The sequence below is a fragment of the Octopus bimaculoides genome, chromosome 2 (genome assembly GCF_046866305.1).
Source record: "Octopus bimaculoides isolate indiv1 chromosome 2, ASM4686630v1, whole genome shotgun sequence".
NCBI classification, from domain to species: Eukaryota; Metazoa; Mollusca; class Cephalopoda; order Octopoda; family Octopodidae; genus Octopus; species Octopus bimaculoides.
In genome coordinates this window covers 38,538,388-38,562,844 of record NC_142929.1, presented here as the reverse complement: position 1 = coordinate 38,562,844, position 24,457 = coordinate 38,538,388, and the positions used below count along the sequence as shown (strand labels likewise).

At 35.1% G+C, this 24,457-nt stretch overlaps 2 protein-coding genes across 3 annotated transcripts in view; one reads left to right on the top strand and one right to left on the bottom strand.

The window, feature by feature from the left end:
* LOC106873454 (uncharacterized) overlaps positions 1-11,226 on the bottom strand; it is a 133,674-nt gene extending 122,448 nt beyond the window's left edge. Inside the window, exon 1 of one of the 2 annotated variants that reach the window (XM_089343618.1) lies at positions 9,194-11,226. In XM_089343618.1, the coding sequence (XP_089199744.1) occupies positions 9,194-9,777 (584 nt within the window). In that variant the 5' untranslated portion in view covers positions 9,778-11,226. The remainder of the gene's footprint in view (positions 1-9,193) is intronic. The other variant, XM_014920814.3, reaches the window with a different exon arrangement.
* Positions 1-24,457, top strand: part of LOC106873452 (uncharacterized) — a 180,445-nt gene that overhangs the window by 104,734 nt on the left and 51,254 nt on the right. The gene's annotated exons all lie outside the window — the stretch shown is intronic.

The following is a 24,457-nucleotide window of genomic DNA, read 5'->3' as shown; positions in this document are numbered from 1 at the left end:
GCGGGTGGCACATAAAAGACACCATTTCGAGCGTGGCCGTTTTCGTGCGGGTGACACGTAAAAGCACCCACTACACTCTCTGAGTGGTTGGCGTTAGGAAGGGCATCCAGCTGTAGAAACTCTGCCAAATCAGACTGGAGCCTGGTGTTGCCATCCGGTTTCACCAGTCCTCAGTCAAATCGTCCAACCCATGCTAGCATGGAAAGCGGACGTTAAACGATGATGATGATGATGATGATGTATATATATATATATATATATATATATATATATATATATATATACATATATATACATATATATATATATATATATATATATATATATATATATATATATATATATATCATCATCATCATCATCATCATCATCGTATATATATATATATATATATATATATATATATATATATATATGTCATATGTGTCATAAACAAAAATACTTCATTCCTTTTCTTGAGTCTTCAGCTTCTTAGCTAGTGTTGAAATGTTTTCTTTAGCCATTCTCACTTAATCCAATCTTGTTGAGTTTAGTTATGCAGGAATTTTTATTGCTAATGTTTAAGTATGCCAATTTTTCTAAATTCAAATTTTAATTTACTTTTTAGCTTTTAATGTTTCCTTTAATTGTTTTACCTTCTTTCTCACAGTTATCTGCTGCTCTGGTTTCTCATTTATGTTTATTGATTTCTCTAATCACACAAAAAATATCTGTTTTTATTTATATTCTTGTACTCTTTTACATGTTTCTCTCATTTGACCACAGCCATGCTGGAGCACTACCTTTTGTAAAACAAATCGATTCTAGGACTTATTCTTTGTAAGCCTGGGACTTATTCTATTGGTCTAATTTGCTGAACCACTAAGTTATGGGAATGTAAACACATCAACATTGGTTGTCAAGTGATGTTGGGAGGACAAACGCAGACATACAAATATCTACATATATATATGTATGTATGTATGTATGTACATGTACATATATATATATGACGGGCGTCTTTCAGTTTCCATCTACCAAATCCACTCACAAGTCTTTGGTCAGCCCAAGGCTATAGTAGAAAACACTTGCCCAAGGTACCACACAGTGAGACTGAAGCCAGAACCATGTGGTTAGGAAGCAAGCTTCTTACCACCAAGCCATGCCTGCACCTAGCCACATAGATATATTTTATTCATGTAGATATTTCATAATAGTTTTCTAATTGCAGAAGGCTGCTACCCTCTATCGTCATGGTGAAAGTCATCTTTCCTGAATTACATTTTAGGTGATGTGTATTTTAATGGCAGTCACTATTATTTTACTTAGCTTCTAGTTGTGAACATTAATGCAGTTGATTCTGCCTAATTGCATAACCTCAATGAATGACATATTTATTCGATTAACTACAGTAGGAAATTAACCAAATTTGCATATTAGGCAATAAATTATGAGATTTCTGTAAATTATTAACGAGCAGTGAGATATTCATCACCATTACCATTTAATGTCCATGTTCTAAGCTGTCATGAGTTTCATGGTTTGACAGGATATGAGGAGTCCAAGGACAGCATCATGCTCCAGTGTCTGCTTTGGCATGGTTTCTACAGCTTGGTGCCCTCACAGCAGTGACTTTACAACGTATTGCAGTTAGCTGTGTGGTAAGAAGCTTGCTTCCCAACTACATGGTTCTGAGTTCAGTCCCACTGCATGGCACCTTGGGCAAGTGTCTTCTAGTGAGTGGATTTGGTAGACAGAAACTGAAAGAAGCCTGTCATGTGTGTGTGTGTGTGTGTGTGTGTGTGCGTCTTCTACCACTGCTTGACAACTGTTATTGGTGTGTTTACATCCCTGTAACATTAGAGTTTTAGCAAAGGAGCCTGATAGAATAAGTACTTGGCTTAAAATAAAACATGTACTGGGGTCAATCCAGTGGACTATAAATTCTTCAAGGGGGTGCCCCAGCATGGCTGCGATCTAATGACCAAAGCAAATAAAAGAATATAACATATATTCTGATAATATAATAAAATAAGAATAAACATTTTTTTTCTACTGACAGCATGTTTTACATAAAGATAATTTACTTAACATCCTGTAAAAGCTTCTTTTTTTATTGATATGCATTAGCATAAAAACCGTTTCACTTATCTCCTTTCATATATTTCAATACCCTTTGATATTCTTCAATTACCCAGTGGCTTTCACATTATTTAACTCATTATCCTGAAGATAACAATTATGTAGACATTATTGACTATGTTCTACTCAGTCCAAGCCTTTTAAAAAATCTATTTATATATCTATTTATTCCCCCTGGAATATATTTTCTTTATATGTATTAGAATAACGTGTGTTTGAAAACAACATTTCTATTTGGTTTAACCATATCCTTTTACAAATTGTAACTATAACGAAGATTTCTTTATTCAAGAAATTTATTGCACAATCAAATATAAGATAAAATTACACCAGAATCTGAATTTTGATAGTCTTCAATTCATTGAAATAGTAAAATGAAACTGATATATTTCATTCTTTTGCCATCAATTGTTTATAAGCATTTAGTGCAGACTACAATCATTTTAATACAATGTGAAAATGGATGCTTCCAGAATCCCTTTTTTGCATTTCAAATCAAGTGTTCAATTTTGTGCTACATTTAGTGAATATTTTACTAATACTTTTCTAAGCAGTTCCAAGCAATACAGATTTTTTTGCAGGATGTTTTTATTAAGAGCTAACCTTAACTGTTTTTGACACTATACTTGTCCAACTTCCTCATATTGTCTCAGAAAGTTCTGACCTATTTCTTGAAACTTTGTAGACCATAAAATGCCCTTTCATTAACATTGACAAACACAATATCAGGTCTCTTGTGTCTACATCCAGAAGGTCTGAATGTTAATGTGTAATGATAGGATTTTAATCCGTTATTTTTAACATACTGTATCTGTGCCACTTAGAAAGCCATTTTGCAGTCACTTATCCTAATAGAAACAGCAACCAAATCTCCCTCAAATCACACCCAACAGAAGAGGATCCCAAAATTTTTTGACCAAAAACCCCTTTAATTCAAATGTATTTTCCCATGGATCGCAGAGTTTGAAAGATCAATCTACTTGACAAATTTTCAACTCTACTCATGGACCCACAGTACTTTCTTTGTAGATCCCTAGGAATTTATAGACTCCAGTTTTGGAACCACTACCCAACAATCTTTTAAGGAAAGTTACATTACATAATGTGGTCCTAGATATATCTGTCTGAAAAAAAAAATGGGACAGTTATGGCCAGAATGTCTTTGGATCATAAATCAACTAAGTCAGGGCGACCTGACAACAACAGTAACCAGATTTAGGTACTTCAAGGATGTGTGGCTCAGTTTAGGAAAAAAATTATTATTTTGTAAAATATATATCACTTGAATTGATTTTAGAATAAGAGACAATCAAGAGTAGTGATTTACACTAATCAAATCAGTGCACTATAGGAAACCTTTTGTTATCTCAGCCAATGAAAAAGAAGTTTATGAATCCATATATTAAAATTTTCCCTTCACTTTGTCAAACAGAATTATTTTATTTATTTATTTATTTATTTATCTATTTATTTTTATTTGTCTAAATGGATTCTTGTGATGCAAATGATATTGAAAGGTCTTGCAGCTGAAATAGTCTCAGCTTTCTACCAAGTATTAATCTTCAAGAATTTTATGCATTCATTTGAATAATTTCCATCTCTGTTTTCACATAAGGTCTCTTGTTTAATGGGACTGTATATATACATATATATATATATATATATATATATATAGCATGTGGGTGACTTTTTCCTTCACAACTCCTTGCGTAAACTTTGCTAAAATTTCATATTCTTCCCTTTTTTTATCATCTATAAAATTATCATAATGTATATTGATTCCCCCCTCATTCATTTAATTTCGCCATTATGAATAGGGTTTTTGGAAATAATTGCCCCTATCTGACCCACAAGATCTAATTTATGCTTCAACCCAGCTCACAAAGCCAAATGTGTTTGACACTTCTACTTTACAGTCACTTAATCTGCTAGAAATAGTTACTAAATCATACTCTACAGCATGCTGTAGTATGTTAAAAGGATCTAAATCATACCCTCAAACTATACTGTACAGTCTTAAAAGAAAGATACATTAGATGACAACTAGGCAGCAACATCTTTTTATCATAGGTCTGTTTAATTAGAGCTGACCTGGGGACAATAACAATAATCATTGTGTACCATTTTAACTTCATGCTGGTACCACTTCACAGAGGCTTGAGATCCCATTCTTCCAGCACAAGTCCATTAGATATTGAAGCACATTTTATCTTGGCAACATTGTTCATCTGTTTCAGCTGGATGTTTAACATTTTATATTTTACATTTTTACAAGTAACATTTCTATCAGAAGGGCAGACAGTGCCCATAATCTTTTAAAAGGGTAAAAACTCCCTTCAGTCATGAATGACCATGGGATTGCACCGAGAAAGTTCCCCTCCAAGGCACAAATCTGGGCAAGATTGTTTATGGAAGACCAGCAGTCACCCAGGCATACCAGCCTCTCCTCCTCATGCCACTGATGTTATCTAAGGGAAAGGCAAAGGCCAATACAGCTTGGTACCAATGACGTCGCAACTCATTTCTACAGCTGAGTGAACTGGAACAATGTGAAATAAAGTGTCTTGCTCATGAGCACAACACACAGCTCAGCCCACTCAATCAAACTCACTACCTCATGATTGTAAGCTCAATATTCTAACCACAGAGTCATATACCTCAAAGAGGGATGTTGGAAAGTGTGCTCAAATTGGAAAGCTAATCTGAATGCCTGCAACAATGTGGAATAAATGTATCCAAGGTGCAAGATGGCAGCCTAAAGCCAGGTAATGAATTAAGCTTACCACTCAAACAAGCTGTAATAGGATTTAAACTCAGAAAATACTAAGAACTAGAACAGGCCTGGCCAATTCGAATTACATCGCGAGCCACTTTAATCACAGAAAGTTTTTTGAGGGCCGCTTGTATTCTTTATGCACTAATAATCAAATAATTAAATTACAGAATCAAGAATTTTTCATACTTTTCATTTGTTTAAAATTATAAATTTGTAGGCTATTGCTTTATTGCCACTTATAAATTTTTAATTTATTTTGAAACAAATGTTTTATACAAACAATTTTATTTTGAAATTAAACACAATACTTCAAGAAGTATCGAGCAGGCTGCAAGATAAAAGTCTGTGGGCCACATGCAGCCTGCGGGCCTCAGGTTGGCCAGCCCTGAACTAGAACAAACACTGCTAGACATCCCATCAGATGCTCTTACAGCTCCATTAGTTCACTACTCTAGATTGTTACTTGCTTTTTATTGGTCTTAAAAAGATGAAGGGAAAAGTTGGCTTCAGCAAGATTTGAACTCTGAACAAAAAGGATCAGGACAATACCATGGGCCAGAACAACAACAACCATAAGTTTTGAAATAAATCACTTTTATTGATGGAACTTGAAGGAGATAAAGTTATAACTACCATATTTTTCTGCACACAAGTCAAATTTTCAGACCAAAATTTACAACCAAAATAGGCAGGTTGACTTATACACCAAGATGACTCTGGAGAACCAAAAATTTTACATGAAATGCAGCAAGATTTGGAAATATAGTGGCAGTGTTTGAATGTTTGTTCGACATGTTTACACTATATACTATGTCAATTTGTATGTTGGAAAATAAAGCCCAAAGCTACATGAAATTTAAGAAAGAAATGATTTGAGATCAATTACAAGTGCCCTCAGTATTTAACAAGTATTTAAAGCCAACAAAATAGCCTGCATGCAGTCACTCATCCAGCTGGAAATGACAGCAAAATCTCATTCAAATTGTATCTTATTATTTTAAACTTGAAAACTCACATTGGGTAAAGTGGGGCATGATATACATATGAAACATGTAATGGTCAACAACTGATATGGAAGAATAAAAAGCAATGATGATCCCACAAGAAAAATTGACAAGGAATAGGAAGACATTAAATGTGAATAATTGTACAATATCAGTGGTAATGATTGACAAACAGTTGGGAACAAGTTTAACTCCACCACCATTTGGCAATTAGTGTTGGTTTGTTTACATTCCCATAACTAAGTGATTTGGCAAAAGATACTGATAGAATATGTACCAGACTTAAAATAAGTAATGGACCGATTTGTTCAACTAAACCCTTCAAAGCATTGCCCCAGCTTCGCGGTAGTCAAATGACTGAAATAAGTAAAAGATAAAAGATACCATAATGCCTTAGTCCCCAACATTTTTTGCACCATGGGCCAGTTTCAGTCAAGATAATTTTTCTACAGACTGGTGGATTTCACACAGATCAAAACACAATAAAGTGCAACAAATATGATTTAATTATAACAAATATATATTACATATATAATACAAAAACACCCTGTTGGTTGCAATAGTTATCATCATTACTATCATTATCCTTTAATGTCTGTTTTCCATGCTGGCATGGGTTGGATGGTTTGACAGGAGCTGGCCAGCTAAAGAGCTATCCAAGCTCCAATTATGTTTTGGCATGGTTTCTATGGTTGGATGCCCTTCCTAACGCCAACAACTATACAGATTGTGCTGGGTACTTTTACATGGCATGAGTGCATTTCACATAGAACCAGCACAAGTGCATTTTACAAGGCACCAGCATGAATGCATTTTATATGGCACCAGTACTTATAAGACAAAGACTTCTCTGCTGGGAGAGGGAGTGGGGGCATGGCCATAAAGGACATGTCTGTATGTATGTATGTACGTATGGCCACGATTTTACTTCTCTTCTCAAGTACAGCAAATCACCAAAGTCTCAATCCCTTGTCATCTGCTCATTAAGACCCAATATCTGAAGATCCTTTCTCACCATTTCATCCTACAATTTTCTAGGTCTACCCTTTCCACAGGTTCTCTCCACAATTAGTCAATAAAAGAGAAATAGAATTAAGAAATTTTTTCTTTCTGTGTGGGCCAGTACCAAATGATCCACTGCCTTGTACTGGTCCATGACCTAGTGGCTGGGGTCCCTGCAAAGTAGTATAATAATAATTTCTAACAGAAGCACAAGGCCAAAAATTTGTAGGGAGCAGAGAGTTGGGGTGGGAAATAGTCGATTATATCAATCCCAGTATTGAACTGACATTTAATTTTATAGACTTCAGAAAAATGAAAAAGCAAAGTTAACCATGGCAGGATTTGAACTCAGAACACAGAGTTGTAACTAAATATACCATAGGACAACCTAACCAATCCACCTTCCCCAATAGTTTTATAAACAATGACAATGGTGTAATAAATGCTGGTGGCTGTAGGGGTGGTAGTAGAGTTACTGGTGCTACTGCTGCTGTTGATGATGATGATGATGATGATGATGATGATGATGATGCTGACGACGACGATGATGACGGCGACAACGACAGCGACATCAACAGTGATGGTGGTGGTGATGGTGGCAGTACCAGCACAGCACGAGTTCCTACTTTTCTTCCCCTTGTTTCATCCCTTTCGCACTATTTATCTCTAGTGCGGGCAATCATTTTCAACCTCCTCTAATCTCAGGGCATCCAGATCAAGAGACTTCATATCTCTCTTGCAGACGTCCTTGAAATGAAGATGAGGTCATCCTCATGCTCATAAGGTCTCTCTTCAATAAAGTGCATTCCTTCTATTCACTTTTCTTGTTTGTTACAGAACAAAGATAAAGATTATGGAAAGATTAAGGATTTCAAACATACATATAGTCCTTTATCTTTTGTCTTTTATTTATTTCAGTCATTGGATGGCAGCCAAACAGGGGCATCACCTTGATGGCTTAAGTCAAACAAATTGATCCCCGTGTTTGTTTTCTGAAGTCTGGTACTTATCTTATCAGTCTCTTTTGCTGAGCCACTAAGTTACAGGGATAAGAGAATAGACAAACAACACTGGTTGTCAGGCAATAGGGAGACACACTCAAACCCAAACACATGCACATACACATACATACACACACACACATACACACATGCACACACACACACACACACACATGCACACACACACTCACCACACACAACAAGCTTCTACAAAGTTTCAATCCACTAAATTCCCTCACAAAGCACTGGTTAGCTCTTGGCTATAGTTAAAGACATTTGCCAAAAGTGCTGTGCTATGAGATTGAACTCAAAACCATGTGGTTGCAAAGCTATGCCTGTATGTATAAGAAGTTTGTCCAGAGAAGTTTATTTACTAGATTGAGCAGGTTGAAAAAAAAATGACAGCGTAGCCTCCCCACCTCATCACCCTAAATCATTCTGCTTCAGTTTATGTACATGTGAAGCAAAATACTCATCCCTTATAGCTTTGTTATGATTAGAACATCTAAGCTGTGTGAAAAGCATGAAACCTTAAAAACACATGTTCACAAATCCCCAGTCATCTAACAGAGAAAAGCAAATATTAACCATATATAGTCTATTTTGGAATGAATGAATGAATGAATGAATGAAGTAAGGAAGGAAGGAAAGAAGAAAGGGTGGAAGGAAAGAAGGAAGGAAGAATAACATTTTTAGAGTACTAATATTATTTAAAAGCAGACATTTATATTTATCAAAGAATAATGAATGATATGATGCAAAGTTATATAAATAATTTAAGAATAATGGGAGTTGATATTTAAATATACCAATCATGCTACACAGCTGGAGAACAGAAATCTCATGAGGCATAAAAGAAGAAAATGCTGTCCTTATTTATTTAAATAATGTATTCATATAAGGTAAAGTATGTTCACTTGTTAAATTAGCAGTTATAATGAATACAACAGCCAAATAAACATGAAATATGTTCAAAGCCCTCTTGGTATAATGGTTCATGGTTATTTAGCAAAGAATGACACAAGAGAATGATAGTTATTTAATAAATAACCAACATACTTTGAGGTTATAAAATGATTTTTTTTTTTTTCTAATAGAAAAGTGGGGGGAATTAAAGTGTACAGTAAAAATGTAAAAAGAACTGTAGAGTATATAAGCATACAATGAAGTTTAACATTAAATTTAATTCTTTATATTAATTTTAAACTTTCTTTTGATGAGATTTAAGGTAAAAATAAGATTGAAATTTTGATCAATATAGATAATAGTAAAAATACATAAAAACTTACTTGTCCTGATCATGCAATCGTTGTAAATCTGTCACTTGACTTTGTAACTTTTCCACCAATGCAACGACAGGTAAAAGATCTTGAAATTCAGAATATTCCACCTTATCTTCAATTGGTTCTTCAGTTTCCTTTTGTGACACTTTTGCTTTCCTAATGCTATTATTTCTGCTTTTTGTAGTTAACTTTTTAGGCTGTAAACTATTAACACTTGGAAAAAAATGTCTTGTTGGTGAGGAAGTTGTACTTGATAGAAACTTTACCTGAGTTGTTCTAGGTGGCCGTCTTTGATGATTAATGGTAGCACTGTCTGATTTAGTGGTATGCAATATACTAGCTGTGTGTGTGTTGTCATTACTGCTCAATAGATTGGTACCCATAGTTGGTGCAGTTGTAGTGGTTTTTGCATCAGGTAGATAGCTATTGGATTTGGTCCCTATAGTACGACTGCGACTGTCAGGAGTTTGATCAAACTCTGTGGTCAACTTGCTTCCTGTAAAGGCTTTTGCTGTTACTTTCAGAACATCTATACAAACAGCTGTCTTAAACAATAATAATAGACACAAGTAATTTGCGTAAAGAAGCATTTCTAAATATTTTAAAATTTTATAATTTCAGAGAATATTTTTTTTTTCCTCTTTGTTCTTTCTTTTCCACTGTCTAAAATTCAATGTGTTTACTTTTTGCTTCTTTTTTTCCTGTCAACCATGAACATTTCAGTAATGACTTTCACACATCTATCTGAAATTACTAGCCTATAAGTATATTTTTAGGTTTATATACTTCAATATTTATGTGAAGATTATGTATCTAGTTAATTATACATACACAATGTTGCATCAATGTATATCTGATTATAGACATAAATGATATGAAAGTTTTGTGTGATAAAAATAAGTAGGTATCCCTGTGTGACATCTGCTTGTGTGTAGTTCAGTTAATAGATTTAGATTGATAAATATTTTTTTTTTTTCAAATCTTGATACAGGAAATTAACTTGAAATCCTTGCATCAAATACCCTTTTAGTTAAAAAAAAAAAAAGACATTAGTAACCTTACTGCATCTACCTCTCTTCTGTCTACACTTCAGTCACTTTCTCTGTCACCTCTGCTACTCCTGCTGATGCTGCAACTCTTTATGGATGGCAAATGGGAGATGAGGAAAAGCCAGGCCTGGCTTCAGCCAGAAGTTGTGTGTATGAGTATATACATATATGTGTGTATATATATATATATATATATATATATATATATATATATATATGTTTGCATGTGTGAATGGAGTGTGTGTTTATGGGTGGGTGAACAATGGTTATAGTACCAATTGTAGTAACATCAATGGCTTGTTGCTGCTGTACTGAGGGTTTTGGTTGTGGTAGTGATGGTGGTGGTGGTGGTGGTGGTGGTGATGGTAGTGGTGGTGGTAGTGGTGTTGCTGCTGCTGTTATTACTGCAACTGCTAGTTGCTGTCAGTGGTTGTGCTGGCACCAGATAAAGGACAGCAATTAAAATGTTGACAGTACTGTCAGCGGTGCCAGGTAATGATGGTTATAATAATAATGGTTAAAATATTTCGGATGGCAATGTTAAGGCTGCTACTGCTGTTGCTGGTGGTGATGATGATGAGGATGAGGTCAAGAAGCTGAACTCTCCTAAAGTTCTAAAAATAGAAATTTGATACATGTGTGTGTGTGTGTGTGTGTGTGTGTGTGTGTGTGTGTGTGTTTGTATGTGTGTGTGTGTGTAATTGATTTACAGTATTTTATGTTTGTTTGTTTTTTGTTACTTTTTTGTTTCCTTCTTATGTATTTGTTCCTGCCCCCAAACTACAGTGTCTACTAAACAGTCTGGGGAGCATACAACTTCCCATGGAGAAAGTAGTTATCAACTTACTACAACTGTAGTAACAAAATGAGAGAAAGGCTCCTCTGATATATTAACACTAGCAGCAGTGAGGCCAACTTCCTATTGACAGAGGCTGACTAAAAAGCAGCTCTTCACCTCATCAACAATCTCACTCTCTTTCTCTTGCTGTCTCCTTCTCTCTCTCTCTCTCTCTCTCTATCTTTTTCTTCTCTCTCTCTCTCTCTCTCTCTCTCTCTCTCTCTCTCTCTCTCTCTCTCTCTCTGTATTCCTTCTCTCTTTCTCTCTCCCATTCACATTCATATACCATAGAGAGACTTAGATAGTGCTTTTGTCAACAACAGATTTAGACATTTAGAGATGCTGGAAGATTGACACACACTGTTGTACACATCCATCCGCTATGCACACATACACGCACATACATATATCTCTCTCTCTATCTATCTATCTGTCTATATATATATATACAGATAAATACACATACATATTTACACTCATGCACACATGCACAGACTCACACTACACACACACAGACAGACAAACACACAGACACACACACCTATTCTTTAACTGACTTAGAATTAATATAAACACTGTAGGAAAATACCCTCCTCTACCACCATTATCTATCACTGTATATATGCATGTATGTATATGCAGTGGGCTTCTTTCACCCTAAGTGAACCCAAAACCTCATGGCTGGAAAGCAAATCTCTTAACGATAGAGCCATGCATGCACAAGCCCAGGAGTGGCTGTGTGGTAAGTAGCTTGCTTCCCAACCGCATGGTTCCGGGTTCAGTCCCACTGTGTGGCACCTTGGGCAAGTATCTTCTGCTATAGCCTCGGGCTGACCAAAGCCTTGTGAGTGCATTTGGTAGACAGAAATTGAAAGAAGCCCGTCGTATATATATATATATATATATATATATATATATATATATATATATATATATGTGTGTGTGTGTGTGTGTGTGTGTGTGTGTGTGTGTGTGTGTGTGTTTGTGTCTGTTTTTGTCCCTCCAGCATTGTTTGACAACCGATGCTGGTGTGTTTACGTTCCAGTAACTTAGCGGTTCGGCAATAGAGACCGATAAAATAGGTACTAGGCTTACAAAGAATAAGTCCTGGAGTCGATTTGCTAGACTAAAGGCAGTGCTCCAGCATGGCCACAGTCAAATGACTGAAACAAATAAAAGAATAAAAGACTATATATATATATATATATATATACATACATATACATACTTATATATATATATCTATGTATATATACATATGCATACATTTATGTTCCCAATGGAAAAGGAAAAAGACAATCAGCTAGCATTCTTGGACATATTAATAACACACACCAAGTATGGATTCAGGACATCCGTATATTGCAAGCCAACCTTCACTGGACATATACCTCAACTTCAATTCCCACCATCCATACAGTGTAAAGAAAGGGATTGCTCAGTGCCTAAAACTTTGAGCAAAGAATATAAGTAGTGATTGTGATACCCACCACGAAGTAATGATCAAGCTCAGTAACAATCTATTAAGCAACATTTACCCCAAAAACATACTATCCACTCCAACTGTGAAGAAAAGAGAGGATGAAACCAATAAACTGTCCACAGTCTGTCTACCCTATGTGAAAGGCCTCTCTGAAAAGATACAAAAGGTATGCGGCCCATATGACATCAGGACAGTATTCAAGAGTATTACAACACTTAGCAAACATGCAGCCCCTCAAAATAAGGGTAAAGGAACATTGCAAAGCTGTGACACGAGGAGATATTGATAAATCGGGTATAGTTGATCATGTATGGAAAAATAGAGACCACCTCTCCCTGTGGGATGAAGTTAAAATAATAGACAAAGAACACCACTGGAAAATACGAAAACTAAAGGAAACAGCACATATGCTAGGACACAACAACCTCCTAAGCAGACCGAGTGCAGATATGAATAGCATATGGGAACCTGCATTAAGGAAGGATAGGAAAATATTAGATTTATAATCCCATGGGCATATAGCGTAGTGGTTAAGAGTATGGGCTACTAATCCCAAGATTCTGAGTTCATTTCCAGGCAGTGACCTGAATAATAATAATAATAATAATAATAATAATAATAATAATAATAATAATAATAATAATAATAATAATAATAATAATGATGATAATAATAATAATGATAACATTGAAAAAATACCTTAGGAATGAGAACCCAGGTTCAAAATTTCCCCAAGACACCTGATGAAGGCTGGAGGGTATATCAGCCGAAATGTTGTGTTAACAACAAACGAGATGAGGACAAATATCTGTCAAATGTAAATAATGTAAATAATCTATGTGTCTCTGTGTGCGTGTGTGTATGTTTACGTATGTATATATACATACATGAACATACGCACATACACAAACACATACTTATACAACAGGTTGGCTTGCAGCTTCTACCTGCCTAATTCTAAATGAGAAGTTGACATCTGCCATAGTGCCCATGAACCTGGTTAAAGAGATCACCAGAAGAATCTCCAACCTGTCTTCAAGTAAGACATTTTCAATGTTGCAGCCCAGTGCTACAACATGGCCCTGGTTATCAACAGTTTTAAGGATAAGTTTTGTTACACACTTGACCTTAACTCTACCAAGAGAAAATGCCACTGAAAAGTTTTGTAGCTCTCACCCCTCTTCTCCCTGAATATAAAGACTTGTGTAGGTAGGATCTTCCTTAGTTTAATTGATAAACACTCCCCACAAATACATAGATACAGGAAAAAATATACTGTGAAAGTTTCTTTAAGCTGTGCATAAAGAAAATTATAGTAAGTGAACTCATACTTGAAAGAGAGTCAAGATGCTCATGCAGAAGCAACATAGCATGTCTCTCTTTTTCTTTTACTCTCTTTTACTTGTTTCAGTCATTTGACTGCTGCCATGCTGGAGCACTGCCTTTAGTCGAGCAAATTGACCCAGGACTTATTCTTCATAAGCCTAGTACTTATTCTATCAGTTTCTTTTGCCAAACCACTAAGTCAAGCGATATTCGGTGGACAAACACAGAGACACAAACACACACACATATATACATATATACGATGGGCTTCTTTCAGTTTCCGTCTGTCAAATCCACTCACAAGGCTTTGATCGGCCCGAGAGTCTATAGTAGAAGACACTTGCCCAAGGTACCACGCAGTGGGACTGAACACGGAACCATGTGGTTGGTAAGCAAGCTATTTACCACACAGCCACTCCTGCGCCATGTCTACTTAAAAGCAACACCGAAACTATTGTATATAAAGCAGAGGCTATGTCAAATGGACAGATGGACATGTAGAAATGTGTGAGCTTAGCAAAAAGGCCCTTCAGCACCAGATTTTACAATCACATTTTCTCCTTTAGTATACAGGAGAGGCAAAATATCACAACCCTAGCATGGAAAGAAGGTTGTTGAAAGAAGGTGCCATGGATTGCAATCTCAAATGCAGAGTACTAGTGAGGTACAAACCTTACTTCAACAGCAATAAGAGATGCAGGTTTTGTTAAGCAAAGTAAAAAATTATACTAGAGAACTTATCCTTATTTGTTGTTGGTCATTTATATAAATTTGGTTCACTTTAGATCTTTCTCAACATTGATTTTCCTTCATAAATGGATTACTAGAGTTTTCATGCGTGAAAATGTTTTTATTGCGAAAATTTATAGCGAAAATTATGAGCATTGTGTGATGTGTGTTGTTCTGTAGCCATCAGACTATATTAACTATAAGAGATATGTAACTGAAATAAAGAAAAAGATCTGGTTTTAAAACAATATGCATTGATCAAACTTTTAATTACATCTTTTGTGTTTCTGCTTGTTGATTAATTTATATTTTCTAACAGTCTTAAGGGTTGATCAGGTTTCTATTGAACTTATTGATTGCTATTTGCAACAGATAGTTTTAATATTCTGAGTTTAATTACAATTCTTTTTCCTTCCAAAACCATAACCTAGTACCTTCACAAATAAAAAGAAATGGAAACAATATTTTGGAGTTGGTTAAGCCAACTCTATTTTAAAACATTGTTCCATTATTTTTTTATTACTTAGTGAAATTAAAGAAACAGAAATGCATGTGTTTGTGTGTGTGTGTGTATTTATATACATGTATTTGCATGTGTGTGTGTGTGTGTGTGTGTGTGTGTATGTGTGTGTGTACATACTTTATTGTTTTAGTGAATGCCCTACACAAAGATATTTTATGAAATTACTTCCTTCATTGGACTCGAAACTCAGCTTGCAAAGACTTATTGGGGCAAGCGAAAAGCAAAATCGGGATAGCACCTGTGCCCAGCATCGCCTTTCTGGCACTTGTGCCCGTGACATGTGTAAGGATTTTCGAGCAAGATCATTGCCAGTGCCCCTGGACTGGCTCTTGTGTGGGTGGCACATAAAATACACCATTTTGAGCGTGGCCGTTGCCAGTACCGCCTGACTGGCCTTCGTGCAGGTGACACGTAAAAGCACCCACTACACTCTTGGAGTGGTTGGCGTTAGGAAGGGCATCCAGCTGTAGAAACTCTGCCAAATCAGATTGGAGCCTGGTGTTGCCATCCGGTTTCACCAGTCCTCAGTCAAATCGTCCAACCCATGCTAGCATGGAAAGCGGACATTAAACGGTGATGATGATGATGATAGGTGCAGGAGTGGCTGTGTGGTAAGTAGCTTGCTTACCAACCACATAGTTCTGGGTTCAATCCCACTGCTTGGCACCTTGGGCAAGTGTCTTCTACTATAGCCTCAGGCCGACCAAAGCCTTGTGAGTGGATTTGGTAAACGGAAACTGAAAGAAGCCCATCGTATATATGTATATATGTATATATGTATATATGTATGTATGTATGTGTGTGTTTGTGTGTCTGCGTTTGTCCCCCCACCATCGCTTGACAACCTATGCTGGTGTGTTTATGTCCCCGTAACTTAGCGGTTCGGCAAAAAGAGACCGATAGAATAAGTACTAGGCTTACAAAGAATAAGTCGTGGGGTCGATTTTCTCGACTAAAGGCGGTGCTCCAGCATGGCCACAGTCAAATGACTGAAACAAGTAAAAGAGTAAAGGGTAAAGAGAGTGACTATATGTAGGAATGATGGATGTATTTTTTAAACTGTAAAAACTTTATAATTGTGAAAGATCTATTCTTTTATCCTTTCTTTTACTTGTTTCAGTCATTAGAATGTGGCCAGGCTGGGGCAGAAAAGGTTTTGGTCAAATGAATCGACTCTTGCACTTTTTTTGTAAAGACTCAGTAAACAAACACTCTATATTAATATAGTAAGCACAAATATTTTACATCAATGGGCATTTCTTATCACACATGGAAAAGTCATTCATTTCAATTAGTTAGCCAATATCTTTGAATGGGAACTAGACTCCTTCTGCTATTTCCTTAGAGTACTTCAGAAAATAAGATATTTTCATTTTAATCTAATTACAGCCAATTAACATCGGACAAAAGTCAAGTCATTCATGTATGACTATTTTTAACCTATTCCATACAAATTGAGGGAAAAAATGAGAAAATGAGAAAGCCTTCAAAAAGAGAGGTTTAGAAGCATTTTTTTTCCACATTCTTCTAGATTTCTTTTAAACTAACATTAAGATTTAATATTTCCCTTAATTATATACACACACACACTCACACACACACACACACTTACACACACACACACTGAGGCTAACTCAATGATTTTCTTGCCTTTTCCTTTTTCTTTGTTTTTGTTCTTTCTCTTTTTATTTAATTTAGAAATGGCTATAATTCACTTCCAGGGTAAATAGTATCCTACTAGAGTTACCCAATATTTTCTCAGTACTCAAATTTCCGCCCACATTTCTTGAGAGTCACTACAGTGAATACAGCATTCTTTTTATTTATTCAATTTGGCTATTTATTTTGGATTTAAAATGTTTCTATCATTATTACAAAAAGTAGTAGGATACTTAATATGAAACTTAAAACTGCTTAATAGTCATAAACATCAGTAGCTATACTTACTGTACCAATGAAAATGGATTACCTTTGTACATTTTCACTCAATACACTGATATAAATGAATATAAATATATATATATATATATATATATATATATATATATATATATATATATATATATATATATATATATATATATATATATACGTGTGTGTGTGTGTGTGTGTGTGCATATATATATATATATATATATATATATATATATATATATATATATATATATATATATATATATATATATATATGTGTGTGTGTGTGATGGGGTTCTTTCAGTTTCTGTCTACCAAATCCACTTAAAAGGCTTTAGTTGGCCCAAGGCTATAGTAGAGGACACTTGCCCAAGGTGCCATGCAGTGGGACTGAACCTGGAACCATGTCGCTGGTAAGCAAGCTACTTACCACATAGCCACTTCTGTGCTTATATGTATATATATATGTGTGTGTGTATGTGTGTGTGTGTGTGTGTGTGTGTGTGTGTAAGTATACATATATATACATACATACATATATATATATATATATATATATATATATATATATATATATACACACACACATATATACATACACACACACACACATATAGGTTAGTAGACTTAGTGGTTGGAATAACTGTCTAAGGGATAAGAACGTCTGTTTTTACTACCGGTATAAGTTGCCTATGTTAACCCTGGGCATACATATGCAAGCATATTATGCTCATAGGATACAAGCAATAACAAAATAAACAAGGGTTTATCAGGAATCAAATTTAAATTAAGCAGAAAATGGAGAAAATTCTTGATCAACAGACAAATTGACTACCATCGATTATTTTTTTTGATACAAAACTTTATCACTTCTAGCAGCCGTTTCTGCCTCCAATGTCCCTCAGCACTGCTAAAGAAAATTCTGAGAATAATATTCATCATATTCTATAGCACATCTGATCTGGTACATGGAGCTTCCTCCAGAGTGAAGAAAATACATAAAATAAGAGAAGAGAAAAGAAAAGCACCTCAAAATGAAGAAAGAATGCTTAATATATTTGAATCATACCATTTTACCCTTTCTTTTCTCTTCTCTTCTTTTATTTGATGTATTTTTCTTCATTCTTATGAAGCTCCATGTACCAGATCGGATGTACTATAGAATATGACGAATATTATTCTCAGAATTTTCTTTGGCTGCGCTGAGGGACATTGGAAGCAGAAACGGCTGTTAGAAATGATAAAGTTTTATATTGAAAAATAATAATCGATGGTAGTTAATATGTTTGTTGATCAAGAATTCTCTCCATTTTCTGCTTAATTTAAAGTTATATATATATATATATATATATATATATATATATATATATATAGGAGAGAAATGCAACTGTATGGATGATGGTGTGCTTGCAGTAAATGATTTGGCAAAGAAAGAGGTTTGGAGATGCCATTATGAAAGACTGCTGAATGTGGAGAATGAATGAGAGGAGGAGAGTCTGCCAAATGTTGAACCAGTTGAGGTACCTGCTATCTGAATCATCAGTACTTTGGTAGATAAAACAATTAAGGATATGAAGGCAAGGAAAGTCCCCGGCCCATCAAGAATCACTGCTGAGATGGTCATAGCCCAACTAATTAGGCAGAGAGTTAGTGTAGATGAGATGCAGTTTGGTTTTGTGCCAGGGAGAAGCACCACTGATGCTATATTTCTGGTAAGGCAGCTGTAGGAGAAATATCTAGCCAAAGATAAACCTCTGTACTTGGCTTTTGTTGACTTGGAGAAAGACTTTGATAGAGTTCCTGGATCCCTTAACTGGTGGTCAATGTGGAAATTAGGGATAGACAAGTGGTTGGTGAGAGCTGTACAAGCCCTGTACTGGGATGCTGTCAGTAAGGTGAGGGTTGGCAATGAGTATAGTGAAGAATTCCAAGTAGTTGTAGGGGTTCACCAAGGATCAGTCCTCAGACCCCTCTTATTCATTATAGTCCTCTCGGCAATAACAGAGGAATTTAAGACAAGCTGCCCCTGGGAGCTCTTCTATGCTGATGACCTTGTTCTTATAGCTGAATCACTACCAGAACTAGAGAACAAGAACCAAAGTTCTAGTAAGTAGGAAGGCGAACACATCACAAACTCCTTCAGATAGATGGCCCTGCTCAATCTGTAGAAAAGGCATAGGTAGAAACTCCATAAAATGTACCCAGTGTAAGCTATGGATGCATAAGAGGTGCAGCAACATCAAAGGAAGGTTAACTGGGATGATAGCTTTTGTGTGCAGCAGATGTACAGTGGCAAGAAACACCGCAGATGCTCAGAAAACAGATTCCGTCACATGCCAGGGGAAGAAACAAGAAGGAGTTGATAGTGTCCGTTACCTAGGTGACCAAGTCTGTAGTGGGGGTGGATGCTCAAAGAGCATTGCTACTAGAATAAGAATAGCCAGGGCAAAGTTCAGAACTTTCATCTAATTCTTCCAAATCTTTCTGATAAAACTGTATTGAAACCACTTGTGGGGAATTTCTCTTTTTTATCACAGCAGCTGGTCACACACCATGCATTTGGTATTTACAGTGGTCCATCCATATCATTTTTTGGTGAAAATGAAATCTAATGTAAATGTGTATGATATGTAAATGTAAAGTGATGCTGAGGATGATGATCTCTCTCTCACACACAAACACACACACACACGCACACGCACACACACACACACACACACACACACACACGCGCACACACACGTACGCACACACATGCACGCATGCATGCACTTTTACAAAATGAACTGTTATTTTTTCAGAAGCAATGTTGGATTATTTTTTTATTTATTTGAGAAATAAAGTTAACCCTTTTAAGAGTGAAATTAAATTTCATGACTTTTTCAGTAATGATGTTAAATATCTACCAAAAAAAGTTAATAGAATTGGTATTTTCTGCAAGTCACATTGCCTCAGTAAACTTGACATATTTTAACAACACGACATTCCTCAATATAAGAAAGATTAGTACATAAAACCACTTTCTGTGATTAAGGGTAATGAAAATATGAATGGATATATCTGATTTCTGCAGCAAAAAGGGTTAATTTATTGTAAATTATCTGAATTGTTGTTGTTGTTGTTATCTAGTCCCCGGCTCAGTTCCAATCATGCAACCCATGATCAAAGATATTCCAACCATGTCTAATCCATATTTTAGCAATATATTAGATAATAATCTAATGTTTCATTTCCTTATTTAAGACAGTAGAATTTGATTTGTGAGAAACTTGGTTGGCTTGGCTTTTGCATTTAGTTATTTATTTCCTTCCTCTGTCTCAAGAGTTATGAATCTATCAACTTGACTTTTGTCATATGTTAATAGACAGCAATTAGATTAAAACGAAAATCATTTATACTCTGAAATATTTAGAGAGAATATTCTATACCTCACATGTGTGTGTATATATGTGTGTGTGTGTCATATATATATATATATATATATATATATATATATATATATATATATATACAAATATTCTGTAATGATAAACGTAATCATAATTAGGGGTCAGCTAATTATAATTATGTTTATACATAATTATAGAATATTTGTATAATTTTACCTAAAAAGGTTATTTTAACATACCGATCTACTTGGTAAAATTATTAATTATTAATTAATTGATTAATTAATTAATTAATTTTACCCTTTTATTATATATATATATAAAATTATTAATTATTAATTAATTGATTAATTAATTAATTAATTTTACCCTTTTATTATATATATATATATATATATATAATAAAAGGGTAAAATTAATTAATTAATTAATCAATTAATTAATAATTAATAATTTTACCAAGTAGACCGGTATGTTAAAATATATATATATATATATCATCATCATCATCATCGTTTAACGTTCGCTTTCCATGCTAGCATGGGTTGGACGATTTGACTGAGGACTGGTGAAACCGGATGGCAACACCAGCCTCCAATCTGATTTGGCAGAGTTTCTACAGCTGGATGCCCTTCCTAACGCCAACCACTCCGAGAGTGTAGTGGGTGCTTTTACGTGTTACCTGCACGAAGGCCAGTCAGGTGGTACTGGCAATGGCCATGCTCAAAATAGTGTATTTTATGTGCCACCCGCACAGGAGCCAGTCCAGGGGCACTGGCAACGATCTCGCTCAAAAATCCTTACACATGTCACGGGCACAAGTGCCATATATATATATATATATATATATATATATATATACATATATATATATATGTGTGTGTGTGTGTGTGTGTGTATGTGTTGATGTCATACAAGTTAGTGAATAAATGGCAGTAACATACATGTGCGTGTGTATGTGTGTTTGCATGCATGTATATATATGTATGTATGTATGTTCGTATGTAAGGTAAGTCCTTTATGTCCTTTCTCTCATCAACCCATCTTCCTAACACCTCCTTTCCTTCCCCCCAGCCATGCTCACCACCACTGTATTTCCCTCCTTCATGTACCTACCAGCACACAATATGTCCCACTTGAATCCCTTGCTCACGGTATATCCTCCTAATATTTATTCTCTCTCCCTGTGCCCACTTATTACATTCCTCCATCACCAGCTACCAGTCTCCTTTCATTATATTGTGAACTCATCCGTACACACACCCTTTCCAATCCCTGGTCCACTTCACCATACACACATCCCTGTAACGTGGGTGTATGGCCCCTATCCCATCCTCATAGCATCATCACCATCTTCTCTCTACTCTCTCTGCCCATCTGAAGTAACCATGTTTCTCTTCTAATGCAAGACACCTTTTTCTTTCCCTCAGTATTACTCTCCTCCCTGCCCCCTCTCCCATAATCGTGGGGTTATACCCTGCAATTTACTAGGTAACTTCACCGGTGCTGGTGCCATGTAGTACACTCTGTAAAGTGGCTGGTGTTGGGAAGAGCATCCAGCCAAAACAGATACTGAAGTTTGGCACAGTCTACTGATTTGTCAGTTCCTGTGAAACCATCCAACCCATGCCAGCATGGAAAACAGATGTTAAATGATGATGATGACGACAACGACAATGGCAGCGACAATGACAACACGACATACTTGATGATATTGTGTACTTTTTATTTATTCATTCATTCATAAGATGGGGCTCAACAACACTCATCTTCATCTTCTGTTATAATTCTATTCATATTTGGAATGCATTATAAGAATATAAATAAACACAGCACTTGTTGCTTACTTAACTGCTCGAGAATGATGAAAGAGAAATTAATTTCAGCAGGATATGAACTACAAACATAAAGAACAGTAACTAAATACTGCAAGGCATTTTGCCCACTGTTCTTACCATTCTTTCAATCCATCACCTCTGTTTTTATATTCTGGATTTGAAAATGGACTGCTAGTTCAGTGATACAATGGTTCCACTTGCTGGTTATTGTCATTTTATCAATGCACTGAACCTAGAATTATAAATTCCATCATACAGCTTGATAATGCTCTCAGGTGTCCTTACAATATGTGGCTATATCTCAGTTGGAAAATACTGGTCAAAATTGTTTAAACCACATGAATTTTAAATCTTGCCATGGCCAACTCAGATCTTTTCCCATCATGTTGTAAATAAAATCGCAGTATTATACTACAGTAAACTATCCAAAATTGAATATCAGAAAAGTTGCTTTTATTCATGGTTCATCAAATGGATGGCTCTTTTCTTACTACATCAAAGATAAACAGAGTTATCAAAAATAAACAAATAAATAAATAGAATAAAACAATAAAAGGAAAAAATAAAAACAAAGCACTTACAAACTGCAAGAAAATAATTGTTTAACCCTTTTGCATTTAAACTGGCCATATCCAGCTCAAATATTCTATCTGTTTTATGTTCAAACAAGCCAGATCTGGTATCTCATACCTACCCTACAATGTCATTCTAAAAATACATAATCACATCATAGCCATAATTTAATACATGATTAATTCAAAGCAATGTGAATATATAAGGATTACATTTGACAGGGTAATCTGAATGCTAAAAGATTAACTGATAGCTGAGAAAATGTACACGTCCCTTGATAACTCTGTTTCAATTCCAGTTTGTAGATATTTCAAACATTACTATTGCCTTCAGAAAATCATTAACGTTACAGTTTCTCTTCTGACACTCTCTGAAGCCTCATGCCTATGTATTAGAAATTAATATTTGTCAACAGCCTGTTTGACTTGGTCTTCTGTATTAAAACTAGCAAGAGATATAGGCTATTCTAAATATCAGCGTAAAACAAATAAATTGCATAAATAATTTTGGGAGGTATCATCATTTTGTTTTCACAGTAAATATAATTTTCCTCCATCATATAACTGATGTCTAAAGCTATCAAAATACATCTAGATATTAACAAGGAAAAACCCTGTTCTATGGCCAGTTTAATGAGTTTGCATGTGGTAATGGTAGTGGTGGTGGTCGGTGTTGTCACTGTTGTTGTCATCACCATCATTGTCCTCCTCATTGTGAGAGTGTATCTGTGTGTGTGTGTGTGTGTGTGTGTGTGTGTGTGTGTGCGTGCGTATGTTTTATGCATATGTTTTTAAAGTTAAAGAAACATAACTCCACTCACTCCTTCAGATAAAACAAACAAAGTAGAAATCCAAATAATGACAATGTAGAAGGTGAGGTTGAAAGGTGATGCAGAAGAATTCAATGTAAATAAGATATCATTTGATATGGCAAGCTGATAATCTCATATCACAAAATTTATGCTTCAATCTAAATATACTCTCAGTTGACTTTATCAACTCCAGCATTTGATCACAGAAATATTTATTTCCTGATTACTTTTCTTTTTCGTATTTATCATAAATTATTAGATACTACTTTAATGATAAGTTCAGCTTTTCTCTTTTTAACTTATATCTGGTAAATGCATTACCAATGCTTGATGTAGGTCTTCTAGCTATGATTGAGATACGTGTTGATCTTCAAAATATTTACCATCCTTTGTTGGAAGAAAAAAAGTGTTTCCTTTTCTTTTTCTTTTGTCATAGCGCATATGAATCAATTGAAACAGATTCTATTTTTCATGGAATGAATTCTGCTTACAGAATGATTCTTATAGCAACGTATTTCAGAATGACTTAGTGTAAACAACCAGTATAAAATCATCGATAACATTAGACAATAAAGGAAGAGTATAAGAGCAGAAAAGATTTTGTTACAATAATGGCAGATGAAAATCCCAAATGGCAGTCATATTTCTATTTCAAATAATATATTTCTTTCTAGCTTAATTTTAAAACTATTATGTTTTGCTGTTTCAAATGCACACATCTTTATTTATATTTTTATATATTTCTTTTCCAGCTATCAATACATTTTATTGTGAGCAGATTGATAACCAACTCTAAA